The 24,266-nt window shown below is 50.3% G+C and overlaps 1 protein-coding gene, 1 long non-coding RNA gene and 1 pseudogene across 7 annotated transcripts in view; 2 read left to right on the top strand and 1 right to left on the bottom strand.

Moving 5' to 3' along the window:
- The window catches only part of LOC146053253 (uncharacterized), a 97,221-nt gene extending 87,041 nt beyond the window's left edge, over window positions 1-10,180 (bottom strand). For 2 of the 5 annotated variants that reach the window (XM_083167954.1, XM_083167955.1), the window contains exon 1: window positions 2,501-2,688. In XM_083167954.1, the coding sequence (XP_083024080.1) occupies window positions 2,501-2,557 (57 nt within the window). In that variant the 5' untranslated portion in view covers window positions 2,558-2,688. Of the gene's footprint in view, window positions 1-2,500; window positions 2,694-8,704; window positions 8,774-9,984 lie in introns of those variants that run through there. The other 3 variants (XM_083167960.1, XM_083167959.1, XM_083167961.1) reach the window with 3 other exon arrangements.
- LOC146053256 (uncharacterized) overlaps window positions 1-24,266 on the top strand; it is a 118,450-nt pseudogene that overhangs the window by 68,362 nt on the left and 25,822 nt on the right. The window contains exons 3-4 of the transcript XR_014467705.1: window positions 18,348-18,445; window positions 18,539-18,695. The product of XR_014467705.1 is annotated as an uncharacterized LOC146053256 (transcript). The remainder of the gene's footprint in view (window positions 1-18,347; window positions 18,446-18,538; window positions 18,696-24,266) is intronic.
- Window positions 9,822-15,978, top strand: LOC146053257 (uncharacterized). The gene is made up of 3 exons (XR_014467706.1): window positions 9,822-10,222; window positions 15,811-15,910; window positions 15,965-15,978. It is a non-coding gene; the product is annotated as an uncharacterized LOC146053257 (long non-coding RNA).

Below are 24,266 nucleotides of genomic sequence, written 5' to 3'. Positions count from 1 at the left end.
GCAGCACAGAATCTGTGGCACCCTATACATACTGTAACCAGGGATATTATATCTGTATGATGACCGCCCAGCAGCACAGAATCTGTGGCACCCTATACATACTGTAACCAGGGATATTATATCTGTTTGATGACCGCCCAGCAGCACAGAATCTGTGCCCCCCTATACATACTGTAACCAGGGATATTATATCTGTATGATGACCGTCCAGCAGCACAGAATCTGTGGCACCCTATACATACTGTAACCGGGGATATTATATCTGTATGATGACCGCCCAGCAGCACAGAATCTGTGGCCCCCTATACATACTGTAACCAGGGATATTATATCTGTATGATGACCTCCCAGCAGCACAGAATCTGTGGCACCCTATACATACTGTAACCAGGGATATTATATCTGTATGATGACCGCACAGCAGCACAGAATCTGTGGCACCCTATACATACTGTAACCAGGGATATTATATCTGTATGATGACCGCCCAGCAGCACAGAATCAGTGACATCCTATACATACTGTAACCAGGGATATTATATCTGTATGATGACCGCCCACTAGCACAGAATCTGTGGCACCCTATACATACTGTAACCAGGGATATTATATCTGTATGATGACCGCACAGCAGCACGGAATCTGTGGCACCCTATACATACTGTAACCAGGGATATTATATCTGTATGATGACCGCACAGCAGCACGGAGTCTGTGGCACCCTATACATACTGTAACCAGGGATATTATATCTGTATGATGACCGCCCAGCAGCACAGAATCTGTGGCACCCTATACATACTGTAACCAGGGATATTATATCTGTATGATGACCGCCCAGCGGCACAGAATCTGTGGCACCCTATAAACAGACAATGATGATTATAGTAGGGAGACAGAGGTGATAATAGACAAAAGGTGGTAGGGCAAAGGGAGAACCATGGGTAATGTCGCATGACCTTCCATACCATTGTACCCTGTACACTGCTATTATTCCTGTCCCTTCTACTGATGAAGTAGGGGAGTCCCTGGAGAACATGGGAGGATTGGTCAGATCTCTGGGCTGGTGGCAGACAATGATCTAATGTCCAGAGGAGAAGAGGACAATAATAGGGGCTGACTCCCCCACTGGGCAGATACATTCCCCTCATTAGTCTGTACTAGGGAGCTAAAATCGGTGGGATTTGAATCCCGGGATTGTCTGGAGTTGGGGGTGGGTAGGCATTTATGACATGTGCAGGGTGGGCAGTTTAGGGGGCGGGTTAATTTGTTTTTTATATTAGAGAGGCCGGGATTGAGCATTTTTCAATCCTGATTCCCGGGATTCACAAAATGCCCCGGGATTTGCATCCCTAGTCTGTACTGACAGAGGAGGGTGCAAGATAAGAGGCCGCTGTAGTGACAGAGGAGGGTGCAGGATAAGAGGCCGCTGTAGTGACAGAGGAGGGTGCAGGATAAGAGGCCGCTGTAGTGACAGAGGAGGGTGCGGGATAAGAGGCCGCTGTAGTGACAGAGGAGGGTGCGGGATAAGAGGCCGCTGTAGTGACAGAGGAGGGTGCAGGATAAGTGGCTGCTGTAGTGACAGAGGAGGGTGCGGGATAAGAGGCCGCTGTAGTGACAGAGGAGGGTGCGGGATAAGAGGCCGCTGTAGTGACAGAGGAGGGTGCGGGATAAGAGGCCGCTGTAGTGACAGAGGAGGGTGCGGGATAAGACGCCTCTGTAGTGACAGAGGAGGGTGCGGGATAAGAGGCCGCTGTAGTGACAGAGGAGGGTGCGGGATAAGAGGCCACTGTAGTGACAGAGGAGGGTGCGGGATAAGAGGCCGCTGTAGTGACAGAGGAGGGTGCAGGATAAGAGGCTGCTGTAGTGACAGAGGAGGGTGCAGGATAAGAGGCTGCTGTAGTGACAGAGGAGGGTGCGGGATAAGAGGCCGCTGTACTGACAGAGGAGGGTGCGGGATAAGAGGCCGCTGTAGTGACAGAGGAGGGTGCGGGATAAGAGGCCGCTGTACTGACAGAGTAGGGTGCGGGATAAGAGGCCGCTGTAGTGACAGAGGAGGGTGCAGGATAAGAGGCCGCTGTAGTGACAGAGGAGGGTGTAGGATAAGAGGCCGCTGTAGTGACAGAGGAGGGTGTAGGATAAGAGGCCGCTGTAGTGACAGAGGAGGGTGCGGGATAAGAGGCTGCTGTAGTGACAGAGGAGGGTGCAGGATAAGAGGCCGCTGTAGTGACAGAGGAGGGTGCGGGATAAGAGGCCGCTGTAGTGACAGAGGAGGGTGCGGGATAAGAGGCCGCTGTAGTGACAGAGGAGGGTGCGGGATAAGAGGCCGCTGTAGTGACAGAGGAGGGTGCGGGATAAGAGGCTGCTGTAGTGACAGAGGAGGGTGCGGGATAAGAGGCCGCTGTAGTGACAGAGGAGGGTGCGAGATAAGAGGCCGCTGTAGTGACAGAATAAGGAGAATACAGTATGTGACGCTCTGTAATAAGTGATCATTACTGACCTGTGCTGGTATCTGTAGGGATTTCCTCCTCCTTACACTGCTGCTGACCCCTAACATCAATCTCTTCTTCTACCTTAATATCAGTCACATCCGTCTCTTCTCCTCCCTCTGTATCTTCTTCCTTAATATCAGTCACATCCGTCTCTTCTTCTCCTTCTTTATCTTCTACCTTAATATCAGTCATGCCTCCACCCTAAATAACAATAGTAAATATTAGTGTACAGATGGGGCAGGTCCCATCTTGGCAGGGGATGGCGATGGCGACGCCAGCCGCCATCCCCCGCCAGCGCCATATCGACTGTGAGAAGGGGACACGTGCGCACAAGATGCGCGCGCGTCCCCTTCTGACGTCGCTTCCAGCTGCTCCCCTGGGTCCCCGCCGGCTTGCCGGCGGTAACCCGGGGGTCCCGCCGATGGAGATTGAGGTGCGGTTGAGACGCACGCGCATCTCAGTCTGATGGCTGGCGAGGCTGCTGGCGGAACGCCAGCGGGGACGTTCTGGCGATTCGCCAGCCAGGATGAGGCCTGCCCCATCTGTATGAGACACACACAGCTTCTCTACAGTGACTGAGGACATGGTATATATGTGATTATCCTGGGAATACAGAGGACGGGGACATCTCTCTGGGGTATCTCTGTTACTGGGCCCATCTGTAGGAGACACACAGTGACTGAGGACATTGTATATATGTGATTATCCTGGGAATACAGAGGACGGGGACATCTCTCTGGGGTATCTCTGTTACTGGGCCCATCTGTAGGAGACACAGTGACTGAGGACATGGTATATATGTGATTATCCTGGGAATACAGAGGACGGGGACATCTCTCTGGGGTATTCCTGTTACTGGGCCCATCTGTAGGAGACACACAGTGACTGAGGACATTGTATATATGTGATTATCCTGGGAATACAGAGGACGGGGACATCTCTCTGGGATATCTCTGTTACTGGGCCCATCTGTAGGAGACACACAGTGACTGAGGACATGGTATATATGTGATTATCCTGGGAATACAGAGGACCGGGACATCTCTCTGGGGTATTCCTGTTACTGGGCCCATCTGTAGGAGACACACAGTGACTGAGGACATTGTATATATGTGATTATCCTGGGAATACAGAGGACGGGGACATCTCTCTGGGGTATCTCTGTAACTGGCTCCATCTGTAGGAGACACACAGTGACTGAGGACATTGTATATATGTGATTATCCTGGGAATACAGAGGACCGGGACATCTCTCTGGGGTATCCCTGTTACTGGCCCCATCTGTAGGAGACACACAGTGACTGAGGACATGGTATATATGTGATTATCCTGGTAATACAGAGGACGAGGACATCTCTCTGGGGTATCTCTGTTACTGGGCCCATCTGTAGGAGACACACAGTGACTGAGGGTATATATGTGATTATCCTGGGAATACAGAGGACGGGGACATCTCTCTGGGGTATCTCTGTTACTGGGCCCATCTGTAGGAGACACGCAGTGACTGAGTACATGGTATATATGTGATTATCCTGGGAATACAGAGGACGGGGACATCTCTCTGGGGTATCTCTGTTACTGGGCCCATCTGTAGGAGACACGCAGTGACTGAGGACATGGTATATATGTGATTATCCTGGGAATACAGAGGACGGGGACATCCCTCTGGGGTATCTCTGTTACTGGGCCAATCTGTAGGAGACACACAGTGACTGAGGACATGGTATATATGTGATTATCCTGGGAATACAGAGGACGGGGACATCTCTCTGGGGTATCTCTGTTACTGGGCCCATCTGTAGGAGACACGCAGTGACTGAGGACATGGTATATATGTGATTATCCTGGGAATACAGAGGACGGGGACATCTCTCTGGGGTATCTCTGTTACTGGGCCAATCTGTAGGAGACACACAGTGACTGAGGACATGGTATATATGTGATTATCCTGGGAATACAGAGGACGGGGACATCTCTCTGGGGTATATCTGTTATGCCCATCTGTAGGAGACACGCAGTGACTGAGGACATGGTATATATGTGATTATCCTGGTAATACAGAGGACGAGGACATCTCTCTGTGGTATCTGTTACTGGGCCCATCTGTAGGAGACACGCAGTGACTGAGGACATGGTATATATGTGATTATCCTGGGAATACAGAGGACGGGGACATCCCTCTGGGGTATCTCTGTTACTGGGCCAATCTGTAGGAGACACACAGTGACTGAGGACATGGTATATATGTGATTATCCTGGGAATACAGAGGACGGGGACATCTCTCTGGGGTATCTCTGTTACTGGGCCCATCTGTAGGAGACACGCAGTGACTGAGGACATGGTATATATGTGATTATCCTGGGAATACAGAGGACGGGGACATCTCTCTGGGGTATATCTGTTATGCCCATCTGTAGGAGACACGCAGTGACTGAGGACATGGTATATATGTGATTATCCTGGGAATACAGAGGACGGGGACATCCCTCTGGGGTATCTCTGTTACTGGGCCAATCTGTAGGAGACACACAGTGACTGAGGACATGGTATATATGTGATTATCCTGGGAATACAGAGGACGGGGACATCTCTCTGGGGTATCTCTGTTACTGGGCCCATCTGTAGGAGACACGCAGTGACTGAGGACATGGTATATATGTGATTATCCTGGGAATACAGAGGACGGGGACATCTCTCTGGGGTATCTCTGTTACTGGGCCAATCTGTAGGAGACACACAGTGACTGAGGACATGGTATATATGTGATTATTCTGGGAATACAGAGGACGTGGACATCTCTCTGAGGTATCTCTGTTACTGGCACCATCTGTAGGAGACACGCAGTGACTGAGTACATTGTATATATGTGATTATCCTGGGAATACAGAGGATGGGGACATCTCTCTGTGGTATCCCTGTTACTGCGCCCATCTGTAGGAGACACACAGTGACTGAGGACATGGTATATATGTGATTATCCTGGGAATACAGAGGACGGGGACATCTCTCTGGGGTATCTGTTACTGGGCCCATCTGTAGGAGGCACACAGTGACTGAGGACATGGTATATATGTGATTATCATGGGAATACAGAGGACGGGGACATCTCTCTGGGGTATCTCTGTTACTGGGCCCATCTGTAGGAGACACGCAGTGACTGAGGACATTGTATATATGTGATTATCCTGGGAATACAGAGGATGGGGACATCTCTCTGGGGGATCTATGTTACTGGGCCCATCTGTAGGAGACACGCAGTGACTGAGGACATTGTATATATGTGATTATCCTGGGAATACAGAGGACGGGGACATCTCTCTGGGGTATCTCTGTTACTGGGCCCATCTGTAGGAGACACACAGTGACTGAGGACATGGTATATATATGTGATTATCCTGGGAATACAGAGGACGGGGACATCTCTCTGGGGTATCTATGTTACTGGGCCCATCTGTAGGAGACACGCAGTGACTGAGGACATTGTATATATGTGATTATCCTGGGAATACAGAGGACGGGGACATCTCTCTGGGGTATTCCTGTTACTGGGCCCATCTGTAGGAGACACACAGTGACTGAGGACATGGTATATATGTGATTATCCTGGGAATACAGAGGACAGGGACATCTCTCTGGGGTATCTCTGTTACTGGGCCCATCTGTAGGAGACACGCAGTGACTGAGGACATCTCTTATATATTTTGCTACATCTGTCACTCAAAGTGTGTCTGGAGCTAACACTCACATGACTGACTCACATGACAGAGAACCAGCCCAGTGAGCCCACAGACAGTGCCAGACACCCTCTGCCTCTCCATGTTACACAGCAAAGACACAGCTACACACCAGACACACCAGGTGAACGCCCCACACCTCCATACCTCCCAACATGACCCTCTCCAGGAGGGACAGAATGCTCTGTTTGTGGACTTCCATCTTAATTTATGTTTGTCATCACCTGTCATTTTAAACAGGGTAATTGATAAGAAAGGTGTTTAAGCACAGGTGATGGTAATCCATAATTTAAGAAGAAAGTCCAGAAACAGAGCAATGTGTCCCTCCTGGAGAGGGTCATGTTGGGTATGCACCCCCGCACCCCCCCCTCCCCCCATTCACGGCATCCCCACGATTAAATGGCACATGCAAAACACTGACATGGCTATGGTCGACAATGAAAAAGGTTGACAAGATTTATTTTTCCATTTTTCAATGTTTTCATATTCATTCTCATGTGACGACATGGGCACCAATGAAGTGCCACACTTATGTCAACATTTACATGTGTTGACCTTTCTGTGTTGATTTTTCTTGTGGCGATTCGCGGCACCCCCCGCGACCCCCCTCCCGCGATTTGCAGCACACCCCCCGCAATTCGCGGCACCCCGCGACCCCCCCTCCCACAATTCACGCCAACCCTCCGGGCCCCCCCTCCCGCGGTTCACGGTGCCCCCCACAACCCCCCCTACCGCGATTCCCCACCCCTGACCCCCCTCCTGTCATTGTGGCAACCCCCCGCAACCCACCCTCCCGCGATTCACTGCAACCCTCCGCGCCCCCCCATCCCACGATTCACGGCACCCACACCCCCCCCCGTGACCCATCCTCCCGCAATTCACGGCATCCACCCACGACCCCTCCTCCCGTGATTCGCGGACACCCCTCACCTCCCTCCCCCACCCCCGCGCGTGATTCACGGCAACCCCAGGATTAAATGGCACATGCAAAACACTGGCATGGCTATGGTCGACAATGAAAAAGGTTGACATGAGTTTTTGAAGATTTATTTTTCTTTTTTTGAATGTTTTCATTTTCATTCTCATGTGTCGACATGGACACCGATGAAGTGCCACACTTATGTTAACATTTACATGTGTTGAACTTTCTGTGTTGATTTTTTCTTGTAGCAATTTTTTGAACTATGAACTATGTGCACGTCAACCTACACATCATCAACCAATTCTTTGTATAATATATAACACCTGTTCTGTTATACTGTAGGTGTTTTAAGTCAGATCTTTTACTGCTACTATTACTGTTTATGTAAATGCATTCTGAATGACAGCAACATCCTACCATCCTTCTACAAGAATATATAACCAACTAGGTGATTCATCGCGACCCGCGCACCCCCCCTCCCGCAATTCACGCCCCCTCCCACGCTTTGCGGACCCCCGCCCTCTCCCGCGATTCGCCGACACCTGCGCCCCCTCCCTCCCTTGATTCACAGCACCCCCCGTGCCCCTCCCGCAATTCACAGCACCCCTAAGCCCCTCTTTAGTCCCCCGTATACTCACACACCCCTATCACTACCCAGCTTCCTGCTCTCCTGAACCGTAACTTCCACCACTGGGGAGTCGCTGACGCTGTTTTGTCCACATGCCCCTATCATGCCTCATAGCCCAGCCTCCTGCTCTCATGCACCCGAACTCCCACCCAGTAGGAGGAGACACTGACTAAGGGCCGCCATCCTGTACTCCTGTGCTGCCACGCTGGACCCTCACCCACTGGCAGAAGCAGCACAGTATCTCCCACCCTCCTCTTTAGTCCCCCTTATGCCCCCACACCCCTATCACTACCCAGCCTCCTGTTTTCCTGTGTCGTGACCTCCGCCAGTGGGGAGCCGCTGACTCAGAAACACCCTACTATACTATTGCACACACACACAAACACACCTAAACAACAAGCACACACAGCCCCTCCCACACCCACAAATGTCACCATACTCTCCACACTATCAATGTACATCTTACTCTGTAACCGCTTTTTAATTAAACAAAACAATACACACCCCCTTCCACATCATATGCTCTCTATTTAACACATTTCACCTATAACTCAAGTTGCAATACAGGCCATCTTTCATACAATTCTAACCATCTTTCTCATATACAAATGTTCACAAATTAAGGGGGCGCAGCCCCTTACGACGGTGTGAAGAGCGCCCGTAGGGCGCGATGAATCACCTAGTTACCATATATTACCACACGTTACCATACATTACTCTACAAGAAAGTGTGAAGCTTAGGAGCTGGGAACTGTGTCCCTGTGCGAAAGGTCCTGTATGTGGGTCTGGTATTACAGTCACAGAGCACAACAGTCTGATCTACATCGGAACACCAGAGTCTGCTCCACCTGCATTATACCACAGAGCACCACAGTCTGCGCCACCTATATAACAGTAATAGAATATAATAATACTAGATGTGATTACCTGACGCTGCCGGACACAACACTGGATCCTCCCCGCTGCCTCCACCGCAACTTATCAGTGCTGGCAACTCTGAAATGAGAAACAGGCAACCGTTGTGTGAACATACAAGCCAAAACCAATCATAAAACCCCCCCTCCCCCCAAAAGAAAGTATGCGGGGAGAGTGCATGTGGGGGGTTATGCACTAGTGGTGGGATTATTGGGTGATAGGTTGGGGTTAGGCTGGGGCGGGTACAGAGCTGTCTTTCCCATTGGGCTTAATGGGCAGTTGCCCAGGGGCCCAAGGATAGTAGGGGCCCACCACAATGGGGAAGATGGCACTGTCCTAGGGAAAGGCGGCGAGCGGAGGGGATCCCGGCAGCGGCGGGTGGAGGGGACCCGGGCGGCTTGTGGGGTGCGCAGGGGACCCAGGCAGCGTGTGCAGGGGACCCGGGCAACGGGCGGCATGTGCGGGGGACCCGGGCGGCGTGTGCGGGGGACCCGGGCGGCGTCGTGTGGCGGGGTCCGTCTGGGAAGTGGAGACCTTTATGTTGTGCTGTCTGCCGTCGGGCGGGAAGCGCTGCTGTGCTGATTTTGAAAAGACTGCAACGCTTCCCACCCGGCGGCAAACCGCAGTACATCAAGGTCTGAGTCACCGATTCCTGGACGGACCACTCCACCCACCGCAGCTGCACATAGAAGAGGGGGGTTGTGAGGGGGGCCCTCAAAATATTTTGCCCAGGAGCCCATTATATTCTTAAAACGGCCCTGGGCAGGTACAGAGGTTAGGCCATAGGTTCCCAAACGCGGTCTTCAAGGCACCCCAGCGGTCCAGGTATTAAGTATATCCATGCTTGCCCACAGGTGACTTAATTAGTAACTCAATCAGTCTGATTTAACCATCTGTGCTGAGCCATGGATATACCTAAAACCTGGACTGTTGGGGTGCCTTTAGAGAACCTCTGGGTTAGGCACTTGGGGGGGGGGGGGGGGGAATTAGAGTCAAGCTGCTGGGGGAGGGGGATGCCAACATCGTTAAACTGACCCCCAGTCATCTGTATATCCCAGATTTAACTCCATATACATATAGCTATATATCCATATCTTATCTAAATACATCTATATTTCTATACATTCCGTATACAGAGCTGAGCACTACACCCCAGCTACATCACATAAGAGGAATGCAGTGGCCACATGAGAAGTGTTACTGCGCAGCAATAGACAGTGCAATAGGGAATACATGGCATGCTGCACTGTGCACTGCTGCAGAGTGATCATAGGCACCGGGACACCACTCACCCGGGAACCCGCTGCCGCTCTCACCGCTTCCCCTGTCCCTGCTGCATGATGCCCCAGAAGAGAGGAGGGGGCGGGGCTGCACGGTGACGGGTGTGGAACTCAGAGCGACGGCAGAATACGGGGAACGTCTAACCAGGAAGTATGCTGGAACACAAATTCCGGAAGATGGGTGGAACGCATAACCCGGAAGCACGGAACGCATAACCTGGAAGTGTGCGGTAGCGGACGGCGGCGGCGGGTGAGTGTCTCCATAGAAAGGGAGTGAAAGATGGCAAATAGCGTGTGACAGATACACAATGAGACTCGGGAGCTGCTGCTGGGGAGACGCTGCCTCCCGGCCTTACACGGGGGCTGTGGCTGTGGCTGTGGCTGAGGGGGGACATAATAGCTGTATATCCTAATACAGTGACTTGGGCCCTGTCCCACCCTCTGCCATAGGCTTGCTACCAGCAGTGTGTGCGGCCTGCCCTATCCTGCAGCCCTTCCCCCTAGGACAGGCATGTCTAAACTGTGGCCCTCCAGTTGTTGTGGAACGACACATCCCAGCATGCCTTTACATAGTTTTAGAATTCCATAATAGAAAAACTGGCAAGGCATGATGGGACTCGTAGTTTACAATACCTGGAGGGCCATAGTTTGGACATGCTTGCCCCTAGGGTATAAGGGGAACCCCCCAGCGCATACTTGCTTACCCTCCTGCATTTTGCAGGAGACTCGCTGAAATACGGTAGCAGCAATCTCCCTCATTAGTCTAGCAATCTCCCTCATGCCACGCAGCCCACGTTATACTGTTACATTTTTTTGGGAAAAAGGAATGAGAGACAGATTCATTTACATTGAATCATCAGCACTATTTCCCAGCACGTTACCAAGTATAGTAGCTCTTACTAACTGCTTTGGGGCTCATCTACATTTGGATATGTAATTTTAAAAGATTCCACTCAGATATAGCAGTAAACATCCACGCTTCTAGGTGCCACCTTCACAATCTCTCCACCCTAATGCCCCCCTGCTGGCTGCATTTTGTTTATGGATAACACTCTGGGGATGTGACCAGAGAGGTGACTGCTGGGAATGGGACGTTATACAGTAACACCGGGGGATGTGACAGGAGAGGTGACTGCTGGGAATGGGACATTATACAGTAACACCGGGGGATGTGACCGGAGACGTGACTGCTGGGAATGGGACGTTATACAGTAACACCGGGGGGATGTGACCGTAGAGGTGACTGCTGGGAATGGGACATTATACAGTAACACCGGGGGATGTGACTGGAGAGGTGACTGCTGGGAATGGGACATTATACAGTAACACTGGGGGAGGTGACTGCTGGGAATGGGACATTATACAGTAACACTGGGAGAGGTGACCGGAGAGGTGACTGCTGGGAATGGGACGTTATACAGTAACACCGGGGGATGTGACCGGAGAGGTGACTGCTGGGAATGGGGCATTATACAGTAACACCGGGGGATGTGACCGGAGAGGTGACTGCTGGGAATGGGACATTATACAGTAACACCGGGGATGCGACCGGAGAGGTGACTGCTGGGAATGGGACATTATACAGTAACACCGGGGGGATGTGACCGGAGAGGTGACTGCTGGGAATGGGACGTTATACAGTAACACCGGGGGGATGTGACCGGAGAGGTGACTGCTGGGAATGGGGCATTATACAGTAACACCGGGGGATGTGACAGGAGGGGTGACTGCTGGGAATGGGACATTATACAGTAACACTGGGGGAGGTGACCGGAGAGGTGACTGCTGGGAATGGGACATTATACAGTAACACTGGGGGAGGTGACCGGAGAGGTGACTGCTGGGAATGGGACGTTATACAGTAACACCGGGGCATGTGACCGGAGAGGTGACTGCTGGGAATGGGACGTTATACAGTAAGACCGGGGGGATGTGACCGTAGAGGTGACTGCTGGGAATGGGACATTATACAGTAACACTGGGGGAGGTGACCGGAGAGGTGACTGCTGGGAATGGGGCATTATACAGTAACACCGGGGATGCGACCGGAGAGGTGACTCCTGGTAATGGGACATTATACAGTAACACCGGGGGATGTTACTGGAGAGGTGACTGCTGGAAATGGGACGTTATACAGTAAGACCGGGGGGATGTGACCGTAGAGGTGACTGCTGGGAATGGGACATTATACAGTAACACTGGGGGAGGTGACCGGAGAGGTGACTGCTGGGAATGGGGCATTATACAGTAACACTGGGGGAGGTGACCGGAGAGGTGACTGCTGGGAATGGGGCATTATACAGTAACACCGGGGATGCGACCGGAGAGGTGACTCCTGGGAATGGGACATTATACAGTGACACCTGGGGATGTGACAGGAGAGGTGACTGCTGGGAATGGGACATTATACAGTAACACCGGGGGATGTGACCGGAGAGGTGACTGCTGGGAATGGTTCATTATACAGTAACACCGTGATGTGTCTGGAGAGGTGACTGCTGGGAATGGGACATTATACAGTAACACCGGGATGTGACCGGAGAGGTGACTCCTGGTAATGGGACATTATACAGTAACACCGGGAGATGTGACCGGAGAGGTGACTGCTGGGAATGGGACGTTATACAGTAACACCGGGGGATGTGACAGGAGAGGTGACTGCTGGGAATGGGACGTTATACAGTAACACCGGGGGATGTGACGGGAGAGGTGACTCCTGGTAATGGGACATTATACAGTAACACCGGGGGATGTGACCGGAGAGGTGACTGCTGGGAATGGGACATTATACAGTAACACTGGGGGATGTGACCGGAGAGGTGACTGCTGGGAATGGGACGTTATACAGTAACACTGGGGGTGTGACCGGAGAGGTGACTGCTGGGAATGGGGCATTATACAGTAACACCGGGGGATGTGACCGGAGAGGTGACTGCTGGGAATGGTATATTATACAGTAACACCGGGGGATGTGACCGGAGAGGTGACTGCTGGGAATGGGACATTATACAGTAACACCGGGGGATGTGACCTGAGAGGTGACTGCTGGTAATGGGACAGTATACAGTAACACCGGGGGATGTGTCTGGGTGATGACTGTATCACTTTGTGTGTCAGGTTCCTATAAAGTGTAAAGATGTCACTATCTGTCCATGGAGGAGTGGGACCATATAGAGCCAGGATGGGGAACCTTCAGCTGTTCAAATACATATCCCAGCATGCACTGCTACTATTTTGCTATTTGGCCAAGCTAAAACTGTTGCAGGGCATGCTGGGATGTGTAGTTTAACAACAGCTGCAGGACCGAAGGTTCCTCATCCATGATATAGAGGAACACAAGTGTCTGTATAAGGACAAGCTGTCTGAGAATCACCAGCCCCTCACATCGCTGGGTAAAAGGAAACATTCATGTATTTTAAAGTGACAGCAGTTGTATGGACCCGTCGCTACTGCTCTCCTGGCCCCCCCTCGCCCATCGATTCTCCTCTCCAGGCCCCCCACCCATCGCTACTCCTCTCCTGACCCCCCCACCCCCACCCCACGCTAATCGCTAGTCCTCTCCCCTGCACTTTAACAATCACTGTGCTATAATGAAAAGTACTGAGGAGGAAAGGGATCTAGGAGTCACTATGGGAAGCAATGTAACAAAGCAATGAGGAAGACCAGGCAGATGCTTCCTTCCATAGGGAGATGAATGAGCCGCAGACATTTGGTGAGTGTTCCTCAGAGATGTGCAGACAAGGCAGGCACTAGGGGAGGGATTAGGGGTAGGTGCCTCCGCTAGAACTGACGGTCACATAAGTGCCAGAACCACGGCTGGTGATACCTCAGAGACCAAATAAGCGACCGCTGGGCCACTAGGGATGATGCTGTAGGTCCACATTCTCTTCTCGGTTTTGTTGATGGCCTAATGTGTTGGTAGAAGTGGGCTCAGTAACATACAGGGGATCTGTATAGGACTGACAGAGCGGAGCAGCAGTAGAACCTTGTGCTGGGAATTCCATCTAGACAGTGCAAGCACAATAGGTGGTAGTGGTGACTGCCTGTATAGGAGGAGACCAGGCTGGTGGGCTAATGGCTGGTGGGAACATGTCTGATGCTCTATGGATTGTGTTGGTGATAGTGCAGCCAGGAGGAGATGGCAGAACCTCAGTAATGCGGCTAACACTGATGGTGACAGGTCCAGAGAGAACGTGTGTATTATCCACATAGGGATAATGCTGATATCCACAGGAGCTTATCAGTTTTCCATGGCACACACTATAGATGGAGAAGAGCAGAGGTCCTGGGATTGGGCCCTGTGAGACCCCAACTGAAGAAGACAGCAGCGGGGAGGATGCAGAGAAGCACTTTATGCTAGATCAGCAGGATGGGGCCCAGGATCAGGCTGTGTCCTGAGGACCTCGGCGATGTAGTGTATGTATGAGAACAGAGAGGTCACCAGCATCCGCTGCAGCAGAGAGGTCCTGGGGAGTATAAGGGAGCAATGGCCTTACCATCCCAGTCATCCTCACCTGAGGAAGTGCAGTCTCTGCGGAGTGTTGGGCAGGAAAGCCAGGCTGATGAGGATCCGGTATCACGTGTGAGTAAGTGTTAGGGAAATGTAGAAGACTAGGAGGCAAATCAGGTGAGAGATGGGGCAGTAACTTGGGAGAGCTGGGATCAGATTTGTGTGTTCTCAGTATAGGAGTAATCACTGCGTGCTCCCATAGTGATGGGATTATAGCAGCATAGAGAGACCATAGGTGAGGCTGGGATGTGCACAGGAGACAGGGATGGACTGATATGTGAGGGCACAGGACGGAGAGGACAGGTAGCATAGTAGGAAATAAGCACTGATAGTAGGGGGATGTGGGAGGGCTGAGAGATGGCACGGTGTGACTGTGGTTTCGGAGGCTTATTTGTAGCAGTGGTGGATGGCAGTGTATGTAAGGAGGTCAGGAGTACAAGATGGCCGCCAATGATTCTCTATCTTGCGTACACGTAAGGAGGCGTTGTGCTGCTTTGGTGGCCAGCCATGGCTTATACTCACACCAGTGAGGAGTGAGAAGAATAAGGGGAACCACATGATGAGAGGCTGTTGCTGGGGTTTGGTGAAGCTGCGGCACTGATATATCACTAGAGCAGGATGTGCACAATCACCGGGAAGCTTTGGCAGAGAGGTGGGAACGTTGTTGTGTAATCACACAGAGTTCTGCTGATATGAGGGTTCTTCCGCAGAGAGGTTCTAGTAATGGAGGAGACATTGCAGGTGATAAGATGCTGATCTGGGAGGGAGAAAAGTCTGTTCTAGAGATCAGAAATAAGTCCTAGTCTACAGAAACAGGCAGTGACCACCCCAATGTCTATAAGAGTCAGTCCATAGGGACTGTCCAAGAGCGGAGGTTACAGAGAGTAGTTTGCAGGCACAAGGAGAATATCGGGATCTTGCAATTAGCCCATTGTGAAGAACTATTCCAACCTGTCTGCTTCCAAACCTGGAGGTGTGAGTGAGGTGGAGAGCACTGTGTGAGAGGGCTTCAGGTGAGGCAGTGTCTGATTAGTGTGCGCCATGTCTCTGCTATAGCCAGAGGGGTGAGGTTGTTTAAGGGAGAGAAAACCTAGATGGTTAGTTTGTTACAGGGTCTGCATTCCATCCTGCACAATTAAAGGGTTTGTAAAGTTATAGGAGAAGGGGGATGTGTTTTATGTTTGCTGAATTCCTGTAGTATTCTGAATTAGATTTTCATGTCGCCTGGACTTAGAGATAAATCCCCTACTAATAGAAGCAGAAGGTGAGAGAGATTACATTTATAAATAGTGACTGTAAGATGTGTGTGATTTTATATATTTAATTAGGGGGAAGATCTGTGTGATATTACGGTAGAGGATATAGAGGGAGAAAAAGAGATGTATCATCAGTGTAAGGAGGAGGAAATCCCTACAGACACCAGCACAGGTGAGTAATAATCACATATATACCATGTCCTCAGTCACTGCGTGTCTCCTACAGATGGGCCCAGTAACAGAGATACCCCAGAGAGATGTCCCCGTCCTCTGTATTCCCAGGATAATCACATATATACCATGTCCTCAGTCACTGCGTGTCTCCTACAGATGGGCCCAATAACAGAGATACCCCAGAGAGATGTCCCCGTCCTCTGTATTCCCAGGATAATCACATATATACATGTCCTCAGTCACTGCGTGTCTCCTACAGATGGGCCCAGTAACAGAGATACCCCAGAGAGATGTCCCTGTCGTCTATTCCCAGGATAATCACATATATACCATGTCCTCAGTCACTGCGTGTCTCCTACAGATGGGGCCAGTAACAGAGATACCCCAGAGAGATCTCCCCGTCCTCTGTATTCCCGGGATAATCACATATATACAATGTCCTCAGTCACTGTGTGTCTCCTACAGATGGGGCCAGTAACAGAGATACCCCAGAGAGATGTCCCCGTCCTCTGTATTTCCAGGATAATCACATATATACCATGTCCTCAGTCACTGCGTGTCTCCTACAGATGGGCCCAGTAACAGGGATACCACAGAGAGATGTACCCGTCCTCTGTATTCCCAGGATAATCACATATATACAATGTCCTCAGTCACTGCGTGTCTCCTACAGATGGGCCCAGTAACAGGGATACCACAGAGAGATGTCCCCGTCCTCTGTATTCCCAGGATAATCACATATATACCATGTCCTCAGTCACTGCGTGTCTCCTACAGATGGGGCCAGTAACAGAGATACCCCAGAGAGATGTCCCCGTCCTCTGTATTCCCAGGATAATCACATATATACCATGTCCTCAGTCACTGTGTGTCTCCTACAGATGGGGCCAGTAACGGAGATACCCCAGAGAGATGTCCCCGTCCTCTGTATTCCCAGGATAATCACATATATACCATGTCCTCAGTCACTGTGTGTCTCCTACAGATGGGCCCAGTAACAGAGATACCCCAGAGAGATGTCCCCGTCCTCTGTATTCCCAGGATAATCACATATATACAATGTCCTCAGTCACTGTGTGTCTCCTACAGATGGGCCCAGTAACAGAGATACCCCAGAGAGATGTCCCCGTCCTCTGTATTCCCAGGATAATCACATGTATACCATGTCCTCAGTCACTGTGTGTCTCCTACAGATGGAGCTAGTAACAGAGATACCCCAGAGAGATGTCCCCGTCCTCTGTATTCCCAGGATAATCACATATACACCATGGCCTCAGTCACTGCGTGTCTCCTACAGATGGGCCAGTAACAGAGATACCCCAGAGAGATGTCCCCGTCCTCTGTATTCCCAGGATAATCACATATACACCATGGCCTCAGTCACTGCATGTCTCCTACAGGTGGGCCAGTAACAGAGATACACCAGAGAGATGTCCCCGTCCTCTGTATTCCCAGGATAATCACATATATACCATGTCCTCAGTCACTGCGTGTCTCCTACAGATGGGGCCAGCAACAGAGATACCCCAGAGAGATGTCCCCATCCTCTGTATTCCCAGGATAGTCACATATATACAATGTCCTCAGTCACTGTGTCTCCTACAGATGGGCCCAGTAACAGAGATACCCCAGAGAGATGTCCCCATCCTCTGTATTCCCAGGATAATCACTTATATACAATGTCCTCAGTCACTGCGTGTCTCCTACAGATGGGCCCAGTAACAGAGATACCCCAGAGAGATGTCCCCGTCCTCTGTATTCCCAGGATAATCACATATATACCATGTCCTCAGTCACTGCGTGTCTCCTACAGATGGGCCAGTAACAGAGATACCCCAGAGAGATGTCCCCGTCCTCTGTATTCCCAGGATAATCACATATATACCATGTACTCAGTCGCTGCGTGTCTCCTACAGATGGGCCCAGTAACAGAGATACCCCAGAGAGATGTCCCCGTCCTCTGTATTCCCAGGATAATCACATATATACAATGTCCTCAGTCACTGCGTGTCTCCTACTGATTGGCCCAGTAACAGAGATACCCCAGAGAGATGTCCTTGTCCTCTGTATTCCCAGGATAATCACATATATAGAATGTCCTCAGTCACTGCGTGTCTCCTACGGATGGGCCCAGTAACAGAGATACCCCAGAGAGATGTCCCCGTCCTCTGTATTCCCAGGATAATCACATATATACCATGTCCTCAGTCACTGTGTGTCTCCTACAGATGGGCCAGTAACAGAGATACCCCAGAGAGATGTCCCCGTCCTCTGTATTCCCAGGATAATCACATATACACAATGTCCTCAGTTACTGTGTGTCTCCTACAGATGGGGCCAGTAACAGAGATACCCCAGAGAGATGTCCCCGTCCTCTGTATTCCCAGGATAATCACATATACACCATGTCCTCAGTCACTGCGTGTTTCCTACAGATGGGCCCAGTAACAGGAATACCCCAGAGAGATGTCCCAGTCCTCTGTATTCCCAGCACCGTACAGAGGAGACTCACAGGACCCCACAGGAGGATCAGGTAGGTGGGATTTACCGCAGTGAGTTCTCACTATATGATCTGTAGAGAAGCTCTGTGTGTCTCATACACTAATATGTTACCGTTGTTATTTAGGGTGGAGGCCTGACTGATATTAAGGTAGAAGATAAAGAAGGAGAAGAAGAGACGGATGTGACTGATATTAAGGTAGAAGATACAGAGAGAGAAGAGATGGATGTGAGGGGTGACCAGCAGTGTAAGGAAGTGGAAATCCCTACAGATATCAGCACAGGTGAGTCATTATAACTTATTACAAAGAGTCACATATTCTCCTTATTCTGTCACTACAGCAGCCTCTTATCCTGCACCCTCCTCTGTCACTACAGCAGCCTCTTATCCTGCACCCTCCTCTGTCACTACAGCAGCCTCTTATCCCGCACCCTCCTCTGTCACTACAGCCGCCTCTTATCCGGCACCCTCCTCTGTCACTACAGCAGCCTCTTATCCCGCACCCTCATCTGTCACTACAGCGGCCTCTTATCCTACAACTTCCTCTGTCACTACAGCGGCCTCTTATCCCGCACCCTCCTCTGTCACTACAGCAGCCTCTTATCCCACACCCTCCTCTGTCACTACAGCAGCCTCTTATCCCGCACCATCCTCTGTCACTACAGCAGCCTCTTATCCCACACCCTCCTCTGTCACTACAGCGGCCTCTTATCCTGCACCCTCCTCTGTCACTACAGCGGCCTCTTATCCTACACCCTCCTCTGTCACTACAGCGGCCTCTTATCCCGCACCCTCCTCTGTCACTACAGCGGCCTCTTATCCCGCACCCTCCTCTGTCACTACAGCAGCCTCTTATCCCGCACCCTCCTCTTTCACTACAGCAGCCTCTTATCCCGCACCCTCCTCTGTCACTACAGCAGCCTCTTATCCTGCACCCTCCTCTGTCACTACAGCAGCCTCTTATCCTGCACCCTCATCATGCAGATATAAGGGGGGAAATTTACCAAAATGGATTCGTAAAAAATAGGTGTATTCGTAGGCAGAAATACACCTATTTTTTTACACATTTGTATTTTTGGGATTTACAATCCCGAAAATACAACAATTCGTATTCCTAATGATGGGACATTCGTATTTGTATTTACAAATACGAATGTCTACACCATCGATAGAATACAACAGAAATCACCATTCAAAAGAATGGTGGTTCCTGATGTACTAAGCAGCCGTACTGATAATACGGCTGCTAAGTGGTGTGAAACACCCACGCAAATACGACAGGAAAATACACCTTGATTGTCCTGTCGTATTTGCTTTAAGCCTGCACGGATCAGTCAGATCCATGCAGGCTTTAGTGTAAAAAAATTGAAAAAAATATAAATATAAAAAATAAAACCAGCGTGGGGTCCCCCCCCACAGCTGTAACCAGCACCAGGCTGACGGAGCCGGGGCCGGTAATTAAAAATCAGGGAACCCGACAAATAGGGGTTCCCCGATTTTTAACAACCAGCCCCAGGCTCCAGGTCCGGGGCTGGTTCCCAAAATACGGGGGACAAAATGACTAGGGGTCCCCCGTATTTTAAGAACCAGCCCAAGGCCAAACCAGCCAGCAGGGTAATGTCACAGCCGGGGGGAGACTTTTTATACAAGTCCCCCCGGCCAAAGCATTAACCCTACCGACCAGTCAGCCTGGCCAGGGGCCCTGGGGGAGTGGGGACCCCCCCAATAAAGGGGTCCACCTCTAGGACTTACCTGACCAGGCTGAAGCCTGGTGCTGTCCTCGATGCCCCTGGGCGGTGGGCATCAAGCTGATAGTGGTGTAAAAATTAGAATAATCTATTGTCTAATACTGGGGCACTATGAGTCCCAGCAAGCCTCCTCCGCAAGCTGGGACTTGGAGAACCACAAGTCCCAGCCTGCGGGGCATTAAAGGGCCCGCTGGGTCTTGTAGTTCCACAGTATTTAAAAATAGTAAAATAAAACACACTGACACACACTTAAAATAAAACTTTAATACATCCAAAGCCCTTACATACTGATACTTACCTATCTTCTTCCCGTAGGTAGCCCTGGTCCTGATGTCCTGTGTCGTCTTCTGGTCCATGTCGACGTCGCTGTCCATGTCGGCGATGGCGTCGGCGTCCGGAGTCCGACGAAATCCATGGAGGAAGCTGTGGAAGGAAACCATACTCACCTGTCCCAGGGCGACGTAGTCCAGGTAAGGGTCTTTGCAAAAAAACAAACCGACACGCGAAACCAGATGGACAGCTGAGCCGCACGGTGTTTGTGTACATCGTGCGGCTCCGCCTCCCGAATGCTCAGCTGTTCGGCTGGTTTCGCGTGTCGGTTTGTTTTTTTGCAAAGACCCTTACCTGGACTACGTCGCCCTGGGACAGGTGAGTATGGTTTCCTTCCATAGGTTCCCACATGGATTTCGTCGGACTTCGGACGCCGACGCCATCGCCGACATGGACAGCGACGTCGACATGGACCAGAAGACGACACAGGACATCAGGACCAGGGCTACCTACGGGAAGAAGATAGGTAAGTATCAGTATGTAAGGGCTTTGGATGTATTAAAGTTTTATTTTAAGTGTGTGTCAGTGTATTTTATTTTACTATTTTTAATACTGTGAAACTACAAGACCCAGCGGGCCCTTTAATGCCCCGCAGGCTGGGACTTGTGGTTCTCCAAATCCCAGCTTGCGGGGGAGGCTTGCTGGGACTCATAGTGCCCCAGTATTAGACAATAGATTATTCTATTTTTTTACACCACTGCCCAGGGGCAACGAGGACAGCACCAGGCTTCAGCCTGGTCAGGTAACTCCTGGAGGGGGGGGGGGGACCCCTTTATTGGGGGGGTCCCCACTCCCCCAGGGCCCCTGGCCAGGCTGACTGGTCGGTAGAGTTAATGTTTTGGCCACTGGACCTTATATAATAAGTGTCCCCCGGCTGTGACATTACCCTGCTGGCTGGTTTGGCCTGGGGCTGGTTCTTAAAATACGGGGGACCCCTAGTCATTTTGTCCCCCGTATTTTGGGAACCAGCCCCGGACCTGGAGCCTGGGGCTGGTTGTTAAAAATCGGGGAACCTCTATTTGTCGGGTTCCCTGATTTTTAATTACCGGCCCGTCTCCTTCAGCCTGGTGCTGGTTAAGGCTGTGGGGGGGACCCCACGCTGTTTTTTTTTTCTGTTTTTTTTACACTCTGCAGCCTGCACGGATCTGACTGATCCGTGCAGACTGCCTGTACGAATTCGTATTAGCGGCCGTATATATGGCCAGCTAATACGAATTCCTACGACATCGGTGGGTATATGACTGCTTTGTACATTCCCCTCCGGAACACGACTTTGCATACGACTGAAACAGTCGTATGCAGTCGTAGGGGAAATACCAATACGAAAAACTAGGTTTTTCATATTGGTAAATTTCCCCCAATATCCCTGGTTACAGTATGTATAGGGTGCCACAGATTCTGTGCTGCTGGGCGGTCATCATACAGATATAATATCCCTGGTTACAGTATGTATAGGGTGCCACAGATTCTGTACTGTTAGGTAGTCATCATACAGATATAATATCCCTGGTTACAGTATGTATAGGGTGCCACAGATTCTGTGCTGCTGGGCGGTCATCATACAGATATAATATCCCTGGATACAGTATGTATAGGGTGCCACAGATTCTGTGCTGCTGGGCGGTCATCATACAGATATAATATCCCTGGTTACAGTATGTATAGGGTGCCACAGATTCTGTGCTGCTGGGCGGTCATCATACAGATATAATATCCCCGGTTACAGTATGTATAGGGTACCACAGATTCTGTACTGTTAGGTAGTCATCATACAGATATAATATCCCTGGTTACAGTATGTATAGGGTGCCACAGATTCTGTGCTGCTGGGCGGTCATCATACAGATATAATATCCCTGGATACAGTATGTATAGGGTGCCACAGATTCTGTGCTGCTGGGCGGTCATCATACAGATATAATATCCCTGGTTACAGTATGTATAGGGTGCCACAGATTCTGTGCTGCTGGGCGGTCATCATACAGATATAATATCCCTGGTTACAGTATGTATAGGGTGCAACAGATTCTGTGCTGCTGGGCGGTCATCATACAGATATAATATCCCTGGTTACAGTATGTATAGGGTGCCACAGATTCTGTGCTGCTGGGCGGTCATCATACAGATATAATATCCCTGGTTACAGTATGTATAGGGTGCCACAGATTCTGTGCTGCCGGGCGGTCATCATACAGATATAATATCCCTGGTTACAGTATGTATAGGGTGCCACAGATTCTGTGCTGCCGGGCGGTCATCATACAGATATAATATCCCTGGTTACAGTATGTATAGGGGGCCACAGATTCTGTGCTGCTGGGCGGTCATCATACAGATATAATATCCCTGGTTACAGTATGTATAGGGGGCCACAGATTCTGTGCTGCCGGGCGGTCATCATACAGATATAATATCCCTGGTTACAGTATGTATACGGTGCCACAGATCCTGTGCTGCCGGGCGGTCATCATACAGATATAATATCCCTGGTTACAGTATGTATAGGGTGCCACAGATTCTGTGCTGCCGGGCGGTCATCATACAGATATAATATCCCTGGTTACAGTATGTATAGGGTGCCACAGATTCTGTGCTGCTGGGCAGTCATCATACAGATATAATATCCCTGGTTACAGTATGTATAGGGTGTCACAGATTCTGTGCTGCTGGGCGGTCATCATACAGATATAATATCCCTGGTTACGGTATGTATAGGGTGCCACAGATTCTGTGCTGCTGGGCGGTCATCATACAGATATAATATCCCTGGTTATAGTATGTATAGGGTGCCACAGATTCTGTGCTGCTGGGCGGTCATCAATCAGATATAATATCCCTGGTTACAGTATGTATAGGGTGCCACAGATTCTGTGCTGCTGGGCGGTCATCATACAGATATAATATCCCTGGTTACAGTATGTATAGGGAGCCACAGATTCTGTGCTGCTGGGCTGTCATCATACAGATATAATATCCCTGGTTACAGTATGTATAGGGGGCCACAGATTCTGTGCTGCTGGGCGGTCATCATACAGATATAATATCCCCGGTTACAGTATGTATAGGGTGCCACAGATTCTGTGCTGCCGGGCAGTCATCATACAGATATAATATCCCTGGTTACAGTATGTATAGGGGGCCACAGATTCTGTGCTGCTGGGCGGTCATCATACAGATATAATATCCCTGGTTACAGTATGTATAGGGGGCCACAGATTCTGTGCTGCCGGGCGGTCATCATACAGATATAATATCCCTGGTTACAGTATGTATACGGTGCCACAGATCCTGTGCTGCCGGGCGGTCATCATACAGATATAATATCCCTGGTTACAGTATGTATAGGGTGCCACAGATTCTGTGCTGCTGGGCGGTCATCATACAGATATAATATCCCTGGATACAGTATGTATAGGGTGCCACAGATTCTGTGCTGCTGGGCGGTCATCATACAGATATAATATCCCTGGTTACAGTATGTATAGGGTGCCACAGATTCTGTGCTGCTGGGCGGTCATCATACAGATATAATATCCCCGGTTACAGTATGTATAGGGTGCCACAGATTCTGTACTGTTAGGTAGTCATCATACAGATATAATATCCCTGGTTACAGTATGTATAGGGTGCCACAGATTCTGTGCTGCTGGGCGGTCATCATACAGATATAATATCCCTGGATACAGTATGTATAGGGTGCCACAGATTCTGTGCTGCTGGGCGGTCATCATACAGATATAATATCCCTGGTTACAGTATGTATAGGGTGCCACAGA

This window comes from Crinia signifera, unplaced genomic scaffold (assembly GCF_055691185.1).
Source record: "Crinia signifera unplaced genomic scaffold, ASM5569118v1 HAP2_SCAFFOLD_131, whole genome shotgun sequence".
Classification (NCBI taxonomy): Eukaryota; Metazoa; Chordata; class Amphibia; order Anura; family Myobatrachidae; genus Crinia; species Crinia signifera.
This window is presented reverse-complemented; position numbering and strand designations above follow the sequence as displayed.